Here is a 24107-nt window from a genome sequence, read left to right as displayed (position 1 = left end):
TGAGTCAACATCAAGATTTACTAAGCAGGCAATGCACTACATTATTATGCATCATATACTGAAAAGAGTCTCAGGTTATAAAATAAAAACAATAAAAGCATACATGTCTATTTTTTCTTGTCAAGAGGCTTTAATCTGACACCACAAGTTTGTGCTAATGAGCAGTGGGACTAATGGTGAAGAGAGACAGAAGCCTGTCTATGCTATGAATTGCATGAGTCACACTCAGAACCACACTGCATTAGCTTTCACACAAATGCCCCAGAGTGTAAATTTCTTTCAAGGAAATCGTTGTTTCATATGGTAGGACAACTGAAATTATTCATACAATAAAATTTTAATTGGAAAAAAATAAGCAAAAAGATACAGTAGAAACATACAGAGGGCCTCAAAGCAAACTGTGACAACAAGAGTGCTCCACTTTTGTCTCTCTGTTTAACTTTCGAATATCTCACATAGCTCGAATACTCCTGGGCATTTATGTACCTTGTTATTCCGATGACAGAACATCAATTACAAATGTCTATCTCGCTTGCTTATCCTTTAGTTGCAGATGACTTATTTCAGCTCAACAGACTGAGATGTGGTGTTACAGATTAAAATCGCCTCAGCAAAGAAGAAACTGTTTGAACAGCAGCACTATTTAAAGCTTTCCATGGCTGGCAACAACAGGGAAAACAATGGAGGATAACACAACAGTAACTACATCACAAAAGACAGCTGAGATCTGTGCATCTTTAATTATACCCCCTTAGTTTAACATAACACCACAAACAGATAGAAGTGGTGTGATGCAACAAGCCAGTCAACAACAAGCCATGTGTGTGTGTGTGTGTGTGTGTGTGTGTAACATAAATGACTAAATTACTATCTAATGTTACACTGTCTGTACATTTCATTACATACACAGTGTTAGTATGGCAAATTTTTTTTAACTCATGAAGCAAAAAATAAATGCACGACCAAGTGAAGATAAACAGGGCTGAAGTACTTTTAGAGCAGATTAGTTTCTGGTGACATCTTCCAAACTAAATTACATCCATTCAACAGGATCAAATAGCAAGGATATTAAATGGGTAGATAAGCAAAGAAAATTAGGCTGCTGTAAACGACCAATGCAATTTGCGAAAGAATCAAAATGCTTCAAATGCCATTTAGACTGTATAGATCGACTAAACCTCAATGGGCCAACTTTCTGATAGGTTAATAATTGTCTGCAGTGAACTGCTTTGGTCTCACAAGAATTCTGTTTCGTAATGAAACTTTGCACTTACAACCACAAACAATTTCAATCCCATGCTGCGCATGCCCTCCTCAGATCCTTCCCAGCATTCGAGCAATCCACCAGTTGCATGGCATGACAATCTGACAGATGACTCGACCTCCTTGGTAGTAGTATGGCCACGGGTTGAAGCCACCCAGGGGCTCGTAGTAGCGACGGCAGTAGCGGTAACCACGCCGACAGTGCTGGCAGCAATAGCCGTGGTCATCCAGTCGGTTATCCAGCTCGATTCCAACATCTCTCTGCAGAGGACACAGGTGTCAGCAGGGTTACAATCACACACATGACAAATGCCAGTCCTCGCGAAGGCAAGGACAGGAGAGAAAGAAAAAGGGGAGGAGGATGGCGTGAATTGATGAGCCTGTTTTGCTCGGAAGTTAGCAGAATTTATGTAAAAACCAAACAAGAGTGGAAAGATGACATTTGATGTCTGTGAAAATGCAAAGTTGTGCCACGCTTGATGACTGTGACAAAGAGATCAAGATAGCGATGGGAAAGAGAGTGAGCTTGATTTACGCTCCAGGAACATAAAACATGATATAATACCCTTGACCTTTCTATTATACCAGAGGCAGCATGACTGCATGCTGCCCAATCTTCCATCTCTGAATCCAGCATTCACAGCCCCTCTACCGGTGCTATCGTTAATCAAAGGGACTCTAACATTGGTAGTTACCAGCATAATTACACTCTTCTTTCATCTCTGCCCTCTTAACTCCCTTGACCGAAGCCCACACTCTGCACCAAAATGGCAGCCCCTCCTCCAATAGAGCATTCAAATTAGAGCTTCCTACGTCTTGGCGCCCTCCCTCTGACCTTGACTTTAAGTGCATGGCACATTCCTAAAGCAATTAGCAGAGTAATGATCGCCTAACAAGGATTCTTTCATTTGCTCTTGCTGGCTGCCTCTGAATTTATAGAGGGGCTAAATGAAACCCAAACGAAAGGTAAATTGGGTAGAATTAATGGCCCTTGGATTTTTCCATTGTGCTGGTTGGTTCATGCCCTCGTACACTCGTGGGGGCTGAGTGCCATGCCTTTGATCAAGAGCAACTCCAAATGGGGTTCGGAGAAGTGCCACTTAACTCACCGTGCAAGTGGAGGTAGCAACTGCCCTCAGTATGCATTTGACCACATTTCAATCTCCCAGAGACAATCTGACGCTGTCTTGTCAAACTGCTCAGATCCAGAAGTCGATGACTTCACATTCAGGATAAACTGGCACAATTCTTACAATGCGCTTACAGTGACTCAGCTACATGCAATAGTGCAGAACAAAACACATCCACTGCTGGGAACAGAAAATGCGTGGAAATTGTTTAAGAGGACAGGACCCCCAGGAATGCACAACTGAGTCCTTCTCGTCCCCCGCTACATTTAAGCATGGGAATTAGGGGATTTCTTGCATCCATAAGTCAGTCATCACAGTGATTTTACACACTGTATTTGTTTAATTTTCTGCAGCAGCTGGCACACTGCAATCATACATCAGTAAATTTCACTTTAAGGATGACTCATAGAAAATATGATAAATTGAGTAAAATTACACACTCTTGAGACATACTTAAAACACATAGCAAAGCTTCGACAGATGATATCTAGTATAGCTGGCTTTGATTTATTACTATGACAAGCAAAGGTAGGCTTTTAATGATTTATTGTTTCAGTCAAGTTTCAGATCATCAGCTTCCAGGAAACAATCAGTTATGGAAACAACACAAAAGCTATCAATGGACCAATGATAATCTTATCTGTTCCTCACAGCCGAAACTGGAATGTTACAAAATCTGGAGCTCCGACTTGGAAAATGAAGAAAATATTTTATTCAAATGATGCTGTGTTTATCAAAACAAACAGCCAATAGGCGGCATTGTACCTTAAAGACAATTAATCAGAGCTATCCTTTTAAAACGGAGGGTACATATTAATCACTTTGGCTTTGAGTTGCCGTCTCTAGTGGGATGCTACGGTGATAAGAATGGTTCACCTTGGGAAATCTGAGGCAGTCACTCAAAAACAAGCAGCATTAATGAAGAGTAAAAGCCATTACCCCCTTGCTGCATCTGATTTCATCACACACTCAGGCTCACGTATACACATGCAGACACACACTCGCACACAGAAACACCTCCGTGCATAATATGAGGCAGTGGATATGAATGAGTCTGCAGAGTAGAAAACAGCGTCAGTCATTCAATAAGATGTAATGAATCAAAGCACGACTCCTCTAATCTGCACACTTGTTGGTGTTATTTCACACACGCTGATCACTGCTTTTCATGAGCTTGAAGCACATGCCTGGGTGTGTTATTAAATCTTATAGTAGAGCTCATCACATTCATTGTGGGATCAAAACAGCAAAGATAACATTTCTGTTTCATACCCTGCTTTGTATTCAAAGAGTTTTGCATGTAAGGTACAGGACAGTGCAACATATGAGACTGCTTTGCTACTTGTCCTGATCTCAGATTCTCATCTCGCTGTGCTCTACAGTCAGGTGGAATGACAATGAAATTGGACGTAATTGAATAAAACGATAGTCGTGTATTTCAGTGAATTCTGCCGCTTTACCAAAGTGATAAGGAGCTTTAGCTTCAGTGTAGAGATTTCTCTAGAGGCACAAAAAAGCCTGCATTCATGGATTTGAATTCCTTCAGCTCTCCGCACCTCTGTTATGCCTGAACAACCATCCTGACCCTGAATGTGACTCCCAGAGGTTTGTAAGGCTGGTTCAAGTTAACATGCAATGCAAACACTACTGCAGATGAAAACGCACGCCAAACATATTTACACGTGTATGTGTGTGAAGTCAATTCATATAAGAAGTCAGTTCTTGATATATGGGTCAAGGACAGTGGTACTGTTCCTTCAGCCCTGTCAGGTGGTAGTTATTCAGTTTGAAATTTCCAGGGTCACCTGTGATACACACTGCACTCTGACATGGCAGCAGAGGCGAAGGTCAGTTTCATATATCTGTCAGCCTCCGTCACAAGGACTCAAACAATTATTCTGCTCTACAGATGTGGGACGACGTGGCACTGAAAGTCAGACTTAACGCAAATTAAGCGAATGTGTCTGACTCGGCGTGCGTACGTGTATGTGTGTGTGTGTGTGTGTGTGTGTGTGAGAGAGAGAATGATAGATGAAAAGGCTGTAGGTTTAAACGGAAATAGTGTGAGTCGCAGAATGTGTGTGTGCTGTTTGCTGGTTTGCTGACTGTGTGCACATTTGCATGAGTTCTGAATGGAAAAAAAAAAGGTTTGGCTAACACATGTGGCATCCCACTGGAAAGAGCGAGAGAGTTCAGACTCCCAATTACAGACTACTGCCTGCCCTCCGCTTGGCCACAAAGGCCTTTGTTATCACTGGACCCACAAACAGAGCCTGGATGTGCTGCTGGAATGGATTGCAGTGGTATGCATAACTCAGCTGATAGAGGCAGAACGTTTCAAAAGGACAGCCGAGTTTTTCATCCCCTGGAATGTTTTAATTGCATAGCACTGCATCTCCTGCCACAGACGATGAGGAAGAAGACAGAGAAGCTGAGCGGAAATTGAGGAGTTGAGCAGGGGGGTGTTTCTGCAACGGGCCTGATAAATGTCAACATTACAGGACGTCTCATTTCTCGGCGTGTCTCCTCACCGTTTCTCACAGCTCTGAGGAGGAGATGGAGCCTGACTCATTATCCTTGGATTTAGCTTTAGTGGCTATTCACCTGTATATGCTGGTGTGTGTGTGTGTGTGCGCGTGTGTGTCCGATATCTTTGCACTTGCGTATGTTCCCGGGATGTTTAGTGCGCAGCTGTTATTTCATTTCTGTTAGTATGAGTGCATAAGTCCTGCTCTGTATGATTTTCCCTTAAAGTCAGGGATAATTAACCATACAGTGTTAAGTGGTTTACATGCAGTACACCAAAATATACCCCTTCTTCTTAACATGCTTTGATAATTAATAAATGAATAAATTTATATGTGCTGCAATGAGTGACCTTGAAAGTGCTGTTTTTTACAGTGCTCTCCACTGCGTCAGAAAAAGGGAAGTGGAAAAAAGAGGAACCATTGGGTGCTCTAAGGCACAAGTTGCTGCCTTTGAAAGCTTGGATATTCCTCTCAATTAATGGAGAGACATTAAGGGAGTCTTCAATGAACTGGCCTTACTTAAACAGATATATAGAGCAATTGCTATGCCCTCTGGTGCACAAAGTCAGTTTTAACATCAATTAGTGAGCGATTTATATGCAGAAAGAGTCGAGGCAGAGCTGGAACTGATTGAAATCGCTTTACTGTATCTTGTGGTGTGGTCCCTGGTTGACATGGTACAGAGGGGCGCACTTACATAGTCATTTACGGGAACGTGGTCCAGGACGTCGCGGGCGAAACGTTGACCTGTGACCTCCGCATCGGGGGCGTCCACGTTTTCCACCTCAGCCTCTGAACCCACAGGGAGAACAAGCAAAGAGAGGAGATGTTTACGCACTTGCAACAGATTTTTTATTGTTTGAGGCTCTCAGATTAAATTTTTGGCTTGTACACCCTATTTTCCCAGTGGCTTGATGTTAATTACAAACATTTAGGAGAAATACACTGGAATTCATTCCAAGCTGTTTAATGTTTCTGTCAAATTGTGTAGCTGCTGTTGTTATATTAACACAGTAATTTTCCACAGATCCTCAAATGAAGCTTCTCATCCTTTTGAGAAAAATCCCTAAAATGCAAAATCTCCACAAGACCGCCAGAAGTGATGGAATGTAACTATCCACTACTCCATATCCAGTGCATTTCAGAGGACTGTCTTCATCTGTACTGTAGTGGGTTTATATTAGCTGTAGTATATGCGATACCTCGATACAGTAACTGACATATGGTGAAATAAGTGAGAAGCTCAACATGTGAAATATCTTATTGTCCAGCAACACTCACATAACTACATAATCTATACTTTGTGCAGCACAAAACATAATGTGATCCCAGTCTAAAGTAGTTAAAATCAGCATCCCAACATTTAAATTCTACTTATATGTTTATGCACGGGTGATAAGAATAATCCAATAATCCACTCATCCATTATCTCGTCATTATCTATCAAGACTTATTCTATGCAGGGTGCAGGTCTATGTAAGTATATATTAAAACATTCTGAAAGAGGTTGTCCTGCATGATGAATATTTTTTTTACTTTTGATACATTTGAGCACATTTAACTAATAACAACCTTGTACTTTTACTGGAATAAATCTTTTATTGCGGAACTACTTTTATGCTACCTTCATAAAGGAGATGAGTGGTTCTTTCACACACTGACCATTAGCCTCTCATTGTTCCAAACACACAGAGAGTATCCAGGGGTGGGCGCTAATATGGCTGGGAACTATTGTGGCCTCCGCAGACCTTCATATGGCCTGTGGGAATGTCCTCCAGTGAGAGTGTTAATAGTCTGCATTTAGAGGCAGAGGTGCCCCCTGCTCTCACCGCTCAGAAGGGAGGGATGGATCCAGTGAATGGGCAGCTCCTGGCAAATCTCCCAGATCTTGGAGTCAGAGAGGAAGGCCGAGTTAACGATGGGCTCCTCAGCAGGAACCCACACTTGGGAGTCATCCACCTTCATATCCATGGACTCGGTATCATGCACCTGCTTGAAACACACACACACACACATATATATGTATGTATAAGTATATAAGATAAGGCCCCCACACATGCATTGTACTGCATTTGTACCCTTCTCCCCTGAGCTACGCAACAACTCCAGCCTCATCGTTTTATCTATCACCTTTCTCTCCTCTGAGAGGGCAGCAACTTCCTGACTCTTGACTCCCACTGCCCTGACTCCCTCCTCCTTCTCTCTCTCTCTCTCTTACTCTCTTCTCAAGCCTCCGGCATGCTCTTTCTATTATACATCATTGAAATTCACAGACAGTGATGATTTGACTTTTAAATGACTTTAGAAGTGGTCTTCATTACTCTGAGTGTGGCTGCAATATCGTTTAATGTGACAGACACAATAAAGCCTTGCATCCCCCCACCCCCACTTCCCTCCCTCCCTCCCCCCTCCACCTCGATGCCGCGCTTGGCACACAGCACTATCAGTGAGCTTAATTTGTTGGTACTGTAGTTCATGAGCTGTAAAGTAAACTATTATTGCTTAATGATAGGGACTACATGTCAGTGTTGTCTAATAGAGACATATTAAAGGGATTTGGTAATGCTCTCCCCTAACAGTAGATATATTTATTTTCTTCATGTATATGTAAATACACACACAAACAAACCCCTCTTCCCATTCCCGTGTTAATTAGCAACCCAGAACAGAAAAACAGTTCACTTGACAAATGTTTTTACAAGGTGATTTTCTCCCAGTCTAAAGCTTAATTGCACATTAGTTAAGCTTGACGTAGAATCCTGGGGCTATAGTAGGAGCAAGAATCATTTATACTGGGTCGTGCTCCCTCCCTCATGTTCACTCCTGTCACTCTCACTTGAATTAGAATTTCACTTTCCATGCTGCTTCTTGTTTGTCACAGTTGTGACCTGCAGAGAAGGAACTGCAGAGAAAGACTTAAGCACATTCTGTCACAACAAGGCTTGCGTTTGGGCGCAAGAGGTGTTTTACCCAAGCTTCTGACACACTTTCCCCCACTTTTGAGAGCCGGTCAGTTGACTAACGATGACTTGGAGGACTGGTGTAGCGGGGTTGTGGTGGTCTGGGCAGGGAGTGGGTTGTTGAGGGGTGTTCACACCGTTCTTGTGACTGCAGAAATTAAAATCAAACTGGAGGAACACAAACAGCACTCTCTAATTGGACCTCTTAACCACTGAAGCCAAGTGAGTCTTCTCTGGAAAGTAAATGGAGGTCACGACAGGGGGCTCACAACATGACTTTGACTTCACAGTTGAGAAACGACTCCAATAACTTGTAGGAGAGGGCCTGGGGGGGAAGTGGTAAAGGTCAGCATTTTAGCATGGGGCAGGGATTTCTAAATGCCAGTTGACAAGCACAAAGACAACATGATTACAATCCTCCAGTTTACACACTCACTTTTGAAAGAGTTTTCCATTTTGCTATTGACAAATGATATATTACCAGAACACAAGCAACTTTTATCAAGTATTGAACCTTGGGAATGATGGTAATTTGTTTTGTGCGGCCTGCTCCTGGTGTATGTATTTTTTCCGCCTACTGTGCACAACTTAATTATACACCGGTTGTGCTGTAGTTAATGAATTTACCCTCTCCTGCCACTATGTCCCAAGGGGGGAAACACTGTCTACATGACACACTGCTTAAAGTGATACTGTGTTTGCCAGAGATCAACAAAGATTTTCTTATGGCACCCAAGAGCCTTCACATACTGCACATAACACAGGCAGGGGGTTGTTATTATTCAGTGTACCAGGCAATGGATTTTAGTTGACATCTACATTCAAGCAGCTTATCAGAGTGATGCCACTAGCCTGAGGACACCAAAGGTGCGGTCACACCAGCGTTTAAAACAGTGAAATTTCAGCAAAAATCAATTCTCCTCAAGTGGATTTGTGAGTGTGTGCAAAGTAAATCTGTAGAAATTTTTGAGGTTAAGTTCAACTTTGGTGAACTTTGACATGCAAATATGCACCACTGACAAATAGCAAACTGTCTTTGCGGTGCTGACCTTTGAGGGAACAGACTGCCAGAGAATCCAAAATAGAGGAAGCTTGTAGTTGCTGAAGTTCAAAATGCTCCGCAAAAGAAGGACGGTTAACTGTTGAACTTACTGTCCCCTGTTAGTGAGCTTGCTAAGGGACACTTAGTGCAGAAAGCTGGCTATCTTGGATAGAAACAGAGAGAAGCTCAGTTAAGGTTTTCGTGGTGATCAGCACTAGCATGTTCCTTTCTGGCTAACATTTTGACAGCTATAATTCACCAAACTCACAAGTTTCAAACTAGCCCTGACTTGTAGTCACTACTTTTTGGCGACCCATGGCTGGATTTTGCTTTGCCACTTCCTGTCTGACCAGGCCTTATGCATCATTTCCCACCCTGTTATTAATTAAGTTCATATCTTCAGATATCTGCAGACAAATATGACACAAAACAAACCGTAGTGTGGAATCACACGCTCTGCTGTGGTGTTGTTCTTCAGAACGCTGATTTTCTGTGCGCAGTTGTTGTCTGAGTGGGAGGTTTAGGGTTGCTGGGTGAGCTTTGGTCATCCATATTAAGTGGCTGTTTAATGGACCAAGAAGCATCTGTTGACAATATTAAGGAGTGTGAGGGAGGCAGGAGATGGTTTCTGTGTCAGACTGGGGGAACAGGAATGAAGCTCAGGGATTACTCCTTAGACATTTCATAGAGGAGGCAAATTGAAAAGGGAGGAAAAAATCCTGGCAAACAATTCATGTTTGTCACCTGCTCTCCCTCGCAGGGACTACATTTCCTTATCAGCAGCTTGCAGTTTTTCCGCAATTTTTGCCATTGTTTTTCACCTCAGCTCTGAAGCCTGCAGTGGCTGCTCTGGGCCCTGTTTTCCGAAAGCCTGCGGCTGGTTAAGCTAGGAGCAATTAGTTCTTGGCTTTAACTCCTGTGAGTTTCATGTATTTCACCACATGAGGACGAACTCGTGCTGATCTTCTCCAGGGTCCTATGCAGGTGGATTCTCACAGAAGATGGGTCAGGGGGCCACAGTCTAATGTGAGGAACCACCACCCCCCATGTCCAGGAACAAATCATAGAAACAAAACAAAACAGAGAAGATCAACTCTGCTGTTTTATCTGTCAACAGAAAATGGCTCTTTTCACAACACTATTCCTGGGAGTTCATTCATCTTCCACGCTGCAGGAACAAAGTGGCAATATAAACCTAAAATTCTAGCGCACACCAGAAATGTCTAGATTTCATTTATTAGTTCAGTCATATATCATTACAAATTTGTGAGCCATACTTCTGGCTGATGTATGGCTCATGGTCCTGTGTGGCCTGTGTTCTGGATACCAGAACTGCACCACCTATGGACCACAACTTATCGCTGTGTATGGGCTAGGTGTAAGTTGGCTGGGTGGCCCAGTGGTATGGTGGTTAGCAGTATCACCTCACAGCAAGGGGGTTCTGGGTTCAAGTTTGGGGTCTGGGCCCTTCTGTGGGGAGTTTACATGTTTTCCCTGTGCCTGCATGGGTTTTCTCCAGGTACTTTCTCCCACAATCCGTGCACATTATGAACTCCACGTGCTAAGAAATTATGTTTATATATTACTTTGTCACAGCTATTATGTTTGCCACCTGAATTGTTTTTTGTTTGTCGCCATAAGAGAAACATCTTTCAACTTCAAAATACATCTGTTTATCATTTTGGTTCCAAAATTGGCTTCTAGCCACAAAAACATTAATACCGAAGTGAATTTGTTGCCTCAGTCTAATCACCCTTGGGACTTTGAATGCAAATGCTGCAATTTGAACACCTACCATCCAACTTAACCACCTTAGCATGTGAAACAAAAACTTGAACAAATGTTGCTTGTGGATATAATCCTGGCAGTACAGTAGTAGTATAGTAGTATATAAAGAACTGCCTGTTTGGCTGCCTTACTATGTGTCGCTTATCATGACAATTGATTTAAGGCTCCGTGGTGGATGCATTTCAGTGGCATCTCATAAAGCAAGATTGTAAAAATGTATGATTATTCCCAGTGATTGATGAGAACAACTTAATGTAAACCACTGCTACAACACACCTGGTATAAGCCCAAGACACTTCCCCACTTCCCTGGCCTTAAATGACTCACTCTGGAGCTGTGAATTAAGCCAATTAGGCTTCACAGTGCACAAAAAAAGACAGAAATGGCATGGGCATATGGTGCTGCCTGGGCAATTAGCATCTGTAAACGTGGATCAGACATTATGAAGATGAGAGGGAAAAAAACAAAACAAAACAGCATTTGGTTTTTGGGCGTAACAGCTTGTGTTCTTAAAGTTAAAACTGACTGGGACCGCTTGGACTGACAATTGGCTTAGTCTGTTTTTAAAAATGAAGCTGTGAGTGGAGAGCGTCGGATATTTGCCAGCTACTGTACTTCTTTCCAGCTACAATGTGAAATGTAAATGAGAGCACGGAAGCAGAAGAGACATTTGAGAGAAGGATTTTCTCTTTGAACACACAGCCCACTCAGTGAATTGCACTGTGACACTGAAAAATTGGGAATTTTGATTGATTGAATGTCTTCCATTCCTTTTGCTGAAGTTCACATAGAACTATAAGAGAAAAAAAAATGAACCACTCTAAACTTAGAGAGGCAGCCTTGTGAATTTTACAAAGAAATCATTTCTAAAAAAAAAATACCATTTTAATGGCTTACCTCTAACTCAGACCTCTCTTGCACCCTTCCCCCTTTAGGCTATTTGGATAGAGCCTTTGGAGGATATGATTAAAAATTAATATTGGCTCAAGATTGACAGCAAACACTATTTGATGTGAGCCACAAAGAGGCTATGGGTTTGTGGGCAGCTTTCTGACGGTTTCACAGACACCACAAACCCCAGTTAATTCTTCAGTGAGAGGGGTGGGGGAGATAGAATAAGATGGACAGGGTGAGGATTTGTGTGGTGCTCACACAACTCTGGTTATCTCCCTACAATATGCATGACAGCCTCTGTAGGACTACAGAGAGTCTGAGGTACAGACGGCTGACGAAGGAGACGTACCAGTAACTCTGTGTCCTCAGCCTCCACCTCTGCCACTGTGGGTAGTTTCCTGGTTTGGGTCCTGATGTAGCACCTCTGATGTTCGGCAAACCGGATCCCAGTGATGCCCTTTGAAAAATGAAAAAGAAATGAAGGGACACTCAGAAATTCATATGTATGTATCATTTATTAGCTTTCTGTGATGTGGATATCCCATAAGCACTGGGGCGATCGTTTTAAAACGCTCAGCTTTTTGCTGATAATCAAAGCTCTTAAAAAAGTCAAAGAAGTTAAGCCTAATGAGTGAGAAGAGGTGTGTTTGATCTTTTTTTTTTCATTTGGTATAGTATAAAATTGATGATTGCTTGGCTCCTGGAACACAGCTCTTGCTTTCAAACTGAACTGAAGTAAAAAGGTGGGGGTGTTCCACCATGGCTGTATTATATTTTATAGCAGGATATATCGCACAGGAGAGCCAAGTGACATTGCTGAGAATAAAGTGTTTTCTACAGAGAGTGCCCCCATTGAATTAGGCAGTCATAGGTCCCTGTCACTCTCTTAATCTGCGCAGTCAAGTGTGGAGTCACTCTCTTCAGCTCCACTGATGATCCTCCACCATGTGGACTGTAGCTCTATTCAGTCTGACACATAAAGCCTCAATAGGCAAGAAAGATCTGTTAATTCCCTCGCTGCCATTCTCTGTTAATCTAAGATATTCAGCCGGAATAAGTCTGAAAGACTTTCAGTAGATCAGATTGTATCCAATTTATTTTCTGCAGAGTAGAGCTGCTCATTCAGCAGGCTGTATTAGAACAGACGTCAGGATCTACATGTGCCACGGCTGCTTTAAAATTGTATCAACTGAAAATTGTATGAGTGGTACCATGAAAATGGACTTGATTCAATCTAAATTTAATTACAGTAACATGGTGATTGCTATGACATCTCCTTTGAATAGGTTAACTTGACCATGTGGGTGCTGTTTCTACATTTTCTGTGGAGCCGTCACTCTGGAAACCAGATACAGCAGCAGCACAAGACATGATACAAAGTGATGCCTGTCATAATCTACCCCGTGTAATTTCATCTGTGCGGAAAAAAGATGGGGCTGTAATAGTCTCAAGCACAAAAGCATAATATTTATGCCAGGCTTTATTGTAACGAGTTTCTGTTTAATTTAGGTCTACTGAATTGGTGAGCTGCAGCAGAAGACGAGAGGGCAACGCTGTGATGAGATACAGTGATTACTGGGGTTGGTCAATCAGAAAATGAAGAAAGGCACATTAACACAAGGATGAGGAATGGAAAAGAGATGTCATTTTAACAAACAATGATAAAATATTCACTCTGCATTATCCATGCGCAAGATGCTCATCTGCGTCTGTTCATGAGAATAGAGAACAAACATCTGCATGCATCATTCATGTTCTGCAAATAAACAACTGAAGTAACATCAGCAGGTATTAGCATGGTTGATAATAATATCAACATCATCAACATTTTATGTATTTAAACAACATTTCTTACTCATGAAATAGCTAACTTACAATTATATAATAATACATATGATATACAATAATATATAGTGTGATATAGTTATGTTTAGTCAGTTTGCACATCATTAATGACCATTTCCACATTATCATGGTAGATCATCAAAATCTAAGCAGGATGTAAATGCCATAGGCTAACCACAGGCTAACCTCAGCATCATCAGAAGTTTTCCTGCAGCCAACAACAATAACAAAAAAGCTCCAAAGAATTTTTGGACAGATGAATGCTAGAGGGGATTTTTGTTGCTTCTGTATTATTTGCACTGAGAAACTGATGCAGCACAGTGTAGGTACAGCTGAAGTTAGAAAGGTTAACTTTTTATTTTAAATCCCACCTGACCACCAGATCCTTGTGGCTTAAGGCTATCTGAAAGAGAGAGACTAGTAAAAATAGTATAACACCTACAGAACATTATTTCAAGGATACAAGGATACATGGATACATGGAGTTTGTATTATCATTACAAGCATGTATGTGTAGTACACAGAGCAATGAAACAAGCCCCTCCAAGATGCTACACGGTGCTACATGAATGAGTACCCATATTGAGTATAAAAATAAAAAAGCAAAGAAGCCACCCATTTAACATACTGTGCACAATTGTGCTTAAACTGCATAGCGAAATTAGAACCTACTTGGAGGAATACATGAATGCTTTCAGCGCTATTTAGAACGAGAGGTAGTGCTGCACTTAAGCCTCCTGTGGCTTAAATGAGTGCTAAAATCACCTTTTTCTACCTGTTTTTTAAAAAAAATAAATAAAAAAATAAAAACATATGAGATTAACATAATTTTCAGCTGTTCTTATCTCATAAACACAGGAAAGAAATCAGATCAGATCAGAGAGAAAATGAAACACATTTCATTCTCACTTGTCTCTCAGGGCTAAAATAAACTTTCAGCAAAGCATTTTCTTGTCGAAGCATGACTAAACCTCATTTGGTGTACAGTTAAAATGTGTACATCAATTTGTGCTGCAACATCAAAACAATTTTATTGAACTAAAATTTCAGAACAAGTTTAAGGCCAGTCTTCCTAAATGTGCTTTTGTTCACATGTCAAGGATATTTATGATGAGTTTATTTTAATGTAACAATGACCAGGGTCGATCTCTCTCTCCGGATGTTCTTCCTCCAATGTTTTGCTTTCTCTCTTGATAAAATGAATGTGGTATTGGCTTGAAACAATAGTGAATGGATTTCACCTATGGTCCCGGTGACACAATCCCCTCATTTTCCATTCCTCACGCAGTCCCCAGCCTTGAGGGAGACTGTTTCATAGGTAGCTTTCTTCCGTGTAATAACAAGCAACATCCCATTTTTTTGTATTAGAAAATTCTATTCGAACATAAGTGCACACAACCTACCACTACCTGTTCTACATTTTGTATACTTTTCCCTTCACAGTCACAATAAAGTTTGAATTACTCGGCTCACTCGCTTGTTTCTTAGTCTTCCATGGTGGAGCACTGAATCAAACAAATTTCCTCAGGGGATGTGCTTCACTAATAGGAAGTGGAATAAGCAACAGGCATGTGTGTTTATGCCTGTGCGTGTGTGTGGGGGGCGCACACACACCCACACACAAGCCAAAACACACACACTCATGGGAAATGGTGAGAGAGAGAGAGAGAGAGAGAGAGAGAGGAAGAAATAGAGAGATTGATTGCGCAGGTTAAAGTTTTCCGGGGCTGTGCAGGGTTTCCATCATATAACCATTTTAGATTCACAGAGACCATTGTAACAAAAATAATAACAATTCAATGCAGGTGTTTTAGTTTGGGAAGAGGTGTATCCTGTAACGTTCAGCCTTACAACCCAACATTTCACAGTAAATAAAGCTGGAGAATAAGAGCATTCATTACCCAGTGAAGCAGCACTCTCCCTTTTCCGAGGTGCAGCATGTGCAACCTCCTGCACACTCAAGCAGGATTTAGGAATGAAAGGAAAGTTAATGAGTTCTGCTGGGGACAAAAATGTGGTTGAAATAGGTGTGAGAAACAAAACCATGCAGATGGATGGGCTCCTTAATGGTGTCTGCCTTTTTAAGTTACTGTAAAGAATTAGCAGAAAAAAAGGAGCCTTTTAGTGAAAAAACAATCTTTCTTTCTGAGCAGCTGTATGTGCATTAAAGACATGCCATCTCGTGAAATGCAGCTAGTGATTATGTGTGCCTTTTTGATCTCAGTACCTCTCAGAGTCTAATTTCCATTGTTTTGTCTCCCAGTTGCATCAAAGGTTTGTCACATGTTTTCTTTGAGAGTGACAAAAGAGGGAAATAAAATGTTGCTGCAGAAGAAAATCTGATTTTTACAAAGGATAAATGTTGTCTGCCACCTATTTGAAAAGGGCAGGAGTGAACATCGTAGTCCTTCCTACGCTGAAGAGGAAATACAATTACAGCGTTGAGCCTGTTCAACCTCTTACTCACATTTTTGAAGTCGTGCAACTCAAGAACCTCCTCGCTTCCATTTCCCATTCTGAAGATCTCAATGCGCTGACCTGGGTCAATCTCCATCACACTGTCTGTCTCTACACCATCCAACACAGCCTTGTACTGATGATCATATACCTGCAATGACACAAACCACAATAGAACATATCATTGCAACTCTGTTTATTTTTGCTGGTCACTTCCCAAATTTCGTAGATTTTTCAGGGAGTCTGAAAATAGGTCTGGTGTTGACACGTACTTCTCAGGTTTGCAATAAAATCACAACAGCTGTAGTTTTGTGGAATGCGGATGTTTATTTCCTGCTTCAGAAAGATACAGAAATTGGCTGAAATTACAAGTGACGTTAGGTTGCCACATCTATACAGGTTGTTATAAAACAATCATAATTTACATAAGTAACAACTCTGAACACAACATATAATTCCATTCATCTTGACAAACGTACAGTCAATTTGTGCTAACAAGCTGAATGAAGGCGATGACACGCACGAGATGTCACTCGCTTTCTGAATGAAAATAAAAATAATAAATCAAACAGAAAACATTATTGAATTACATATACATACTTACTACAATCTGCAAATTTATATTAAAACTGAATTCCTTGTTGTTGTTTTTTTTGGGCCACTTGGGGGCAGCACAACAAGTTGCAAACATGATGGGTGTTTTTCATGGCATTAAGTGTCTGATTTGCTTCTCCTCCTTGTGTCTTAGTTCTTCCCAGCAAGGATGTGAAAAAGAGAGATGCAAGGAAGGGATGCGAGTGAGGGAAGTGAGGCCACACTTGTGCTAAGTGTCTCTAGAAGAGTCTTCTCTCCTCGTTCCTCGAGGTTAACGAACTGGGACATCCTACATGATGGTAGAGGGAAAATGATTTCTGGGTCACATGAGGAGAGAGGACGTTAGCAAAAGTTAGCAAAATGAAAACCATCCACTCACATGCTATTACTTTATCAAGTTTTCATGGAGAACATGTGAGCAAACAGTTGCTTATTTGCACACCCAGAGGCAAAATTACATTCATTTAGATTTGTGTTTGTAACCACCTGACAAATTTAATTCAATATTCATTATCTATGTTCACCAGCTGTTTGTTTCCTTTGTCTGTCAGCTGTTTGGTGCTGGGCTGGTAGCATACATTAGTTTTTCTACATTTAGATCGGATGATGAGATCAGTAAAACTGAACCAAAGACAACTGACAGTTTTACAGTCATTAGCTTTAAACAAAACATTGAGCTGAAAGTTGCTAAAATGCTTTGTAGAGCTGAGTGTAACTGCAGAGCTGTCTTTACATTTCATATAAAAATAGTGATAACAGCAGCTGTGCTTGGGTATAAAAAGCTGAATATTTTTTTTAACTCCCCATATCAGCCACTTACACAGTTACATCACAACAACAACTGTATTCACAGGTTACCTTGAAAATAACATCTAAAATGACGGCTGTATAAATTGATATATTATAAACAAAGTGGTACTAAATTAAACTTTTGGATAACAATCACTTGTGCAATTAAAATATGTGTGTTGACAAGCTGCAAAGACAAATGAGTTGATCATTATTATACTGATAGAAGGTGCCTGAGGAAAAAATAATCTCCTGTACAGTTAAAGCCTTCACTTCACTGTTACCTTAAAGCAGTGTTGTTTATCACAACTGCTTGCTTATGTACTGTTCTTGGACATGCATGGATAGCTCTTAAAATTCCCTGTCTGAAAAATGATTCATGCCCACCAGCTGAAAAGATGCTATTAATATTTATGTGAGGGTTGTGTTATGATGAGAAATATATTGCTGAGTTCATCTTCATCTGTCTCAGTGGCAAATCAGAGCTTCGCCAATGAGACGCATGATTAATGAATACACTCAGATGGCAGTCCGTCAGGATTTATATCCCAGAATCAGAAACATCTGAATGTCCTCTAAGGCTCTAACACAAAATTAGCTTTCACTTTACACTGCTCACATTTACAACATGTGTTGTATCTGCTTGCTTGGATGCAGTATCCAGGACATTTAAATACACTTACATCCCATATAGCAACGACTTTCCTTTTTGGGGATAAGAGAACAGAGCAATAATGATCAAATGGGATATAATTCTTAATAGAAGATCACTGTTAGAATGGCACTAGCCTATAAATCTCCATTAACGCGGGTCACAGTAGCCTTGGCTCCGAAGAGAAGTAGAACTCGAAATTGTCAAGAGAAGCCAAATTAAGATGGGCTTGAAATTTAAGTGTCAATTGGGCAGTTATGGATAAAATTGGGGCTATTAAACAGTCTAAAAGTCTGTGTGGTGAATTAAAGTTCTATTTGAGCATTTCTTTTATATTAACATAAAGGTGGAATGGGGGAATAGATTCTTGAGGCTTATTGATTTATACTAAAACAGTGAATTACATTTTCAGCAGGCTATCACTTGTGATGAAAATCCAGCAGTGAGAATCTCCCCACCGTACCATGTTGAAATAGATAATAATGTATTACAACAGTTTGACTTCAGCTGGTTCAATATCCAAAGCTGCTGCTGTGCACCATAATTGGCATTCTGAAAATAGAAATGAATAGCCTCTGTATGGCCTCTTTTGATACTTATAGATGCTTCAGTACACTGGGAAACTTGCGGTGTGATTTATGCTGCAATAAGAGGAAGATTTTAGAACACAACACGATATTTTTGCCTCCGTGCAACGCCGATAATAATTAGAATTTGTTTTTGTGCTTATTCCCATTATTTTCATCACACATTTCTGTTTGTGAATATGCAGGGGCAGGGGAGTCGGGGGTAAAGTGGACTTGTTTCTTATAATTTATTTCTTGCAGCTTTTCTGAACAGCAATTCACAGAAACTGTATGTAGTTCACATATGACACTGACTGAGCAAATAAAAGGCCAGCACATACGAAAAGCTTCAGTTTATGTTACACATTCAGTCTGTTCAAAAGCAAACATGTGGTCACAAAGACTTCTAATACATTTGAAATTGAATTGAATTGTGATATTAAAGCTGCAAGAGGCAAAATGTATTTAAAATACACCAAACCTTAACTTGGAGTCCACTTGCCAGATCAATAAAAGACACTTGTGTTAGCAAATTGACTATGTGTAGCAAATGGTTAAGTACAGTGGAAAAGGTTCTGCTCTTTGAGGGAGAAGTTGATGGTTTCAGTCAGCTAATACTCCGCGCCACAGCCATTGCGATGCTTTATTTTCCCAAGCTTTCAACCGCATGCAATGGTCCTCTTAAAGGGGTACTCCACCACAGTATTTTCTGTGTTTTTAAAATGTAAACTCGCACTCAGCTGTCAGAGAAAAGTGTTTTCCCATCCCTCAGCCCTCGCACACAGAAGATTGCTGTTAGTATAAACACAGAGAGTGGCTTAAGTGTTAGCTTCAAAGATTTGAGCTTGGAGGTGGAAGATAATTTTCTTATTATTAAACATTAATTTCAGGATTTGTCGGTGGCTGTTTGTAAAAAGACAGCAGCGAGCGAGCTGCAGAGTGAATGGAGAAAGGGAGAGCCGTCAGCTCGAAGAAAGCAGTGAATCAGAGAAATAAAATATTTTGTGATTGTTTCACAGTGGTTGTGTTCTAAAGTATAAAAAAACAATCCTGTGGGAAGGTGCAGCACTGCCGGATTTTGTGTGAATTCAGCTGAAGCACACATTTTATCCTGTCTGCCGTTTGTGGCTGGCCCTGTGTCTAGACACACAGATATGGGGCCATCAAAAATATGAATTTTAAACTTGAAATATTGATTTATTTGGCCTCCTGGGGGCTGCACAACATGTTATAAACACAACTTTATATCACCCTATGACAAGTTTTTGTGCAGTTTTTGTGCCAAATGTGTTTGCTAACTGTCTGCTGTTTGCTTCTGGAAAGGTTGCAACCTTTACCCCTGAATCTACAGCTCATTAGTTGTTTTATAAAAAGTATCCCTAAGTACAACATAGTCTTGTCTTAGCACGTCTTCTAATAATATTTCTGGAATATGACATTGTCAAAAGAGTATTTGTTCAACATGCAGCTACAGCAAAAAGATTCTACCCTGAAATTTCACGTCCACATCCTGTTGTGTTATCTAATCTCTCCCTGCATGTCTTTACCTTCCTCACTCTACCAGGTCTCCAACCTGTAGTTCGTCACCCATTCTTTGCCAGTTCATTGTTTTAGCTACTGCGGTCGTCTCAGATTCTGATTCCCCTTAATTTCCTCGTCATTTTTAGTCTTTGTTGTTTCTGTATTTTTCACACTGACACACATCATTTTTCCATGTGCCCCATGATCACTGCATTCCCAACGGCCTTCCTGTCAGCCTGCCGTTCCCACTCGCTCTCACCCTCACTTTGCTGAAGGCCAGCTGTGCTCCAGCCCCTTTCATTATCTCTCTTCCCCTCCTGCAAATCCCCAGACATCATTCCCCCTATCTCCATCTTCTAACATTGCAAAACCCCTGCAATAAATCTTATTGTTTTTAACCAAACTTCCTGTGTCTGCGTTCTGCATTCGGATCCCATTCAGTGATTGTAAAAATAGGTTACATAGCAACCTGGCACCTTGCTGAAATGCACATTGATTTTCAACGAAATGTTACTGCAAGCAAACCATGTTGAAAAGCTGTCTTCTACTATGTCCAATATCCCTCCTGACAGCTGGTCTGTTCTCACATCACAAGACGACTCAGACTGCCGAACAGTGCGAGATAAAAAATTTAGATCTCACAGATAAGAAACCATACAAGCTCAGGAGTGTGAGGTGATCTGCGTGGAAGCCTTCACAGACAATGCCTTGTTTATTTCCCCTTTTCAAGGTTTCTGTCTGAAGTGGTTCTTAACAATCTCCATGTAGCAACGAGTGAATGAGAAGCGGCAGGCACAGCCAGACCTGCAGGTTGTTTGTGCGAATGGGTTCTAGTGTGGTACCCGAAAGGCATTAAGCAAAGGTCACTGAGATGTTGTTACAGGTGAGTGGGCTGCAGTTGGTAGTTTGTGTGTTTGTGTGTATGTGTGTTGGGGGGGGTGGGGGTGGGGGTGGGGGTGGGGAGCAAGCATGTGTATATGTGCATCTATAGACAAAGCGGCCATGGGAATAAGAGAGACGAGTTGATGACAATATGTCCTCTTAGTCGCCCTTGAGGGTTAGTAGATAGAGGCTCCAGTCAGGCAGAACTGGATGCCTGTCACTCACAATGGGGTGGTGATGTCGGTGGAGGCAGGGGGTGGGAGGTGTTGGGGAGAAAGGTGGCGCGGGGGCTGCACAGTGCACTGGCCTCCTGGGAGCCATAGGCAGCCCTATGATAGATTGAGGTGGGCAGCAGCTTAGACAGTCAAACTGGTGAACATTGTGTCCTTTTGGTTTTAGTCCTTTTAAACTGCTTGCTGGCTTTAAAACACATAGAGGCTCAGGGACTCAAATTGTGTTTGACAAAACTCAGAAATCAACCGTATATCTTGGCATATTTATATGGCACAGTTTTATTTCAAATATATCAGCAAGCATGTAAATGCTCATTCTGAAACAAAGAAGTAGGTTGTTTGTCAGTGCCCTCTTTTAGCCCAATATACATGTAATATACACAGTAATATATATCACATATTACAATATAATATTAACCCACAACAAATTATATATGATAAAACATTTTAAGTGTTAGATTTAACATGCAACATATAGAACTCTTGGATAAGGTTGGGAAAAGATCATGGTTGGTTAAAAGTAAGAAAAGTGACTTAAAACACCAACTTAATGTAACGGAACCACCGTCTTTACCTGATGCCAAAGTGATTTTATTTCTGAAACCTAACCACCCATGTGTGTCAGGATACAAGCCTGTGGCTTCAACTGCTGCCTCAACATAATTAAGCCAGCAATTACATTTCTTGGCAAAACAAATTAGTAGTACATAAACATAATTTCTAAGAGACAGGGTTTCGCCAAACCATTTCAAAATCTACTCATGTGAACCTTTTCTGGAGTCTCAGTGTTTAAATCCTACATTGGTTGTAGGCCAATGGGACTGAATGCACAGAGGACATTTATACTTATGAACACAGGTGGCCATAACAACAGCAACGAGTGATCTGAGACGTTAAGTGTCACAGTAAGCAGTGAGAGGCAGTAACAATGGCAGGATCTCCTCTCAGTGGAATGCAGCAGTCATTAATACACATGTGAGTCTCCTGCTAAGACATGTCAAAATATCTGCTGGGCAACCAGTCCATTGGCCCTTTTTAGGACAGTTTGAAAATTCAGAAATTCAAAATTCAGATGTGAAAAATTAAATTAATGTCTGAAGTCCATTTAGCTGTTTCAGTTTTAGGGTGCTGGTGTTGAGCATGGTGGGTCACTGCTTAAATAGAGCTGAGCTATTGTTAATGTTATTAGTAACACCTAAAACACAAATCAAAAAGTCTGTTGTGAAACAGATCCATCTGTAGTGGGTTTTGACGCTAAAAATTACAACTATATTATAACTTTTCTGACTAACTGATTTTTTATTTTAAAAAAATTGGATTAAAATTTTGTGTTTTTGTGTATCTCCATTGACCATAATTCAGTTCAAATGCTATGTGAATAAACCTTAATGAGCATCAGTGTGTGTATCAAAAGACCCGTCTGTCTGTTTTGCTTGTCATATTTCCTGGGCTCCATACTTTGCTACTGGTATCTGAATCACAGACTTTGCCATCAACTGGCATAACGGTTTGCCTGCTCTAGAGCTGCTTTAAATAGACAGTGAAAGTAACACTTGCCCGTATTTGATCGGAAGAAGCTGACATTTCTTAAAGTGTTTTTTAAGGAGATTCCTGCGTTGCACTGACAGCGAAACTGCCTATAGTCACGCTGTCTGGGTGAGTCACACAGAGTTTGATGTCTCTAGAGGCTCTTCGTTGTAATGTGCCAACAGTTGCATTGTTTGTGTAATGCCAAAGTAGTGAAAACTTCAGACATTTAAGGTTTCTTTTATTGTCATTTAGTCAGCTTTTGTACCTTATGTGTGAAGCATTATTATTGTACCATATTTGGCAGTGAAATCCAGCTCAAGCACAAGTGTCAAGTCAATGAATAACAGAACCAAACATGAGAAAAAAAAAAGGTATTAGGTATGCATTAAGGTTTGTCTCATGTGTATAAAAGGAATCATCTGACCTAAACTCAAAACAGCTGGGCATGGAAAAGCAGAGCCAGTCGGTCACCTCAGCTTCCTTGCCAGTGATGCAGAAGAAGCTTTACTTCTCTCTCTGTTTTCCTGGCTTGCTGTCTGCAGGCAGCCTGCACCAGACTTATTTTTCAAAGCTCAAGTCTCTTCACATGGGCAGTCACATATCTAATGCTTACTAATGTCTTCCAGGTACTCTGATTGCACTGTGGTTGGCCGTGTTGTTTTTATTAGAGTTTCTCATTTTCTCAGGAGTAAAAACGGAACCTCTCTGTCAGACACACTTGAAATTGCCATTGCAGAGGTGTAACCTTTACAAATAAAAATGAACACCGTTACTGCCAGAATAATTAATCCTCTCCTAGAATAATGACAATTAAAGACACACACACACACACATGCGCACACACGCACAGGTTTCAACATAAACACAAGAAAATTACAGGTAATGAAAACAAAGCTGGGAGGAGAATTCTTGGAAGCATAATACATTAAGCTCAGAGCAGAATAGGAGCAGGTTCCTATGGAGATATTACCTAAAACGAAAATCCACAGGGGAAATAATTACAGCCAGTATAGCTTCCTTTACCTGGAACAGTGGAGCAGAGAGACTTCACACGTGAGCATGCTTGTGTATTCTCTGTCAGACACTATGGTGGTATGCATTTTGGTTGTTGTGTTTTCTTTTCTAAGGCGATTTTAACACCTTGCAAATCATTTTGTTTGCTTTATTTTTATTCTAATATACTTTAGATATGTTATGTGAGACAAAACAGGGAGAGGGAGAAACACTAAGTCAGAGAGAGAGAGAGAGAGATTGAGAGAGAGAGAGAGATCTGATTATGTATTGTCTTGAGACCGTGGGGATTATGCTTGTGGACACTGATTACCAAGCCTGTCAACTCCCAAGGTCTGGAGAATTTGGATAAATGAAGTATGCTCTCTGGCAGCCAAACACATGCAGGCTGCTGTTTGGTGATGCCTGCTGAATACAGGCAG

At 40.9% G+C, this 24107-nt stretch overlaps 1 protein-coding gene across 2 annotated transcripts in view; it reads right to left on the bottom strand.

The window, feature by feature from the left end:
- tnmd (tenomodulin) overlaps window positions 1-24107 on the bottom strand; it is a 43871-nt gene continuing 19764 nt past the window's right edge. The window contains exons 3-7 of one of the 2 annotated variants that reach the window (XM_046406704.1): window positions 15918-16058; window positions 11955-12062; window positions 6751-6913; window positions 5619-5713; window positions 1-1524 (exon numbers count right to left, since the gene is read on the bottom strand). In XM_046406704.1, the coding sequence (XP_046262660.1) occupies window positions 1315-1524; window positions 5619-5713; window positions 6751-6913; window positions 11955-12062; window positions 15918-16058 (717 nt within the window). In that variant the 3' untranslated portion in view covers window positions 1-1314. The remainder of the gene's footprint in view (window positions 1525-5618; window positions 5714-6750; window positions 6914-11954; window positions 12063-15917; window positions 16059-24107) is intronic. The other variant, XM_046406705.1, reaches the window with a different exon arrangement.

The sequence above is a fragment of the Scatophagus argus genome, chromosome 12, assembly GCF_020382885.2.
Source record: "Scatophagus argus isolate fScaArg1 chromosome 12, fScaArg1.pri, whole genome shotgun sequence".
Classification (NCBI taxonomy): Eukaryota; Metazoa; Chordata; class Actinopteri; family Scatophagidae; genus Scatophagus; species Scatophagus argus.
This window is presented reverse-complemented; position numbering and strand designations above follow the sequence as displayed.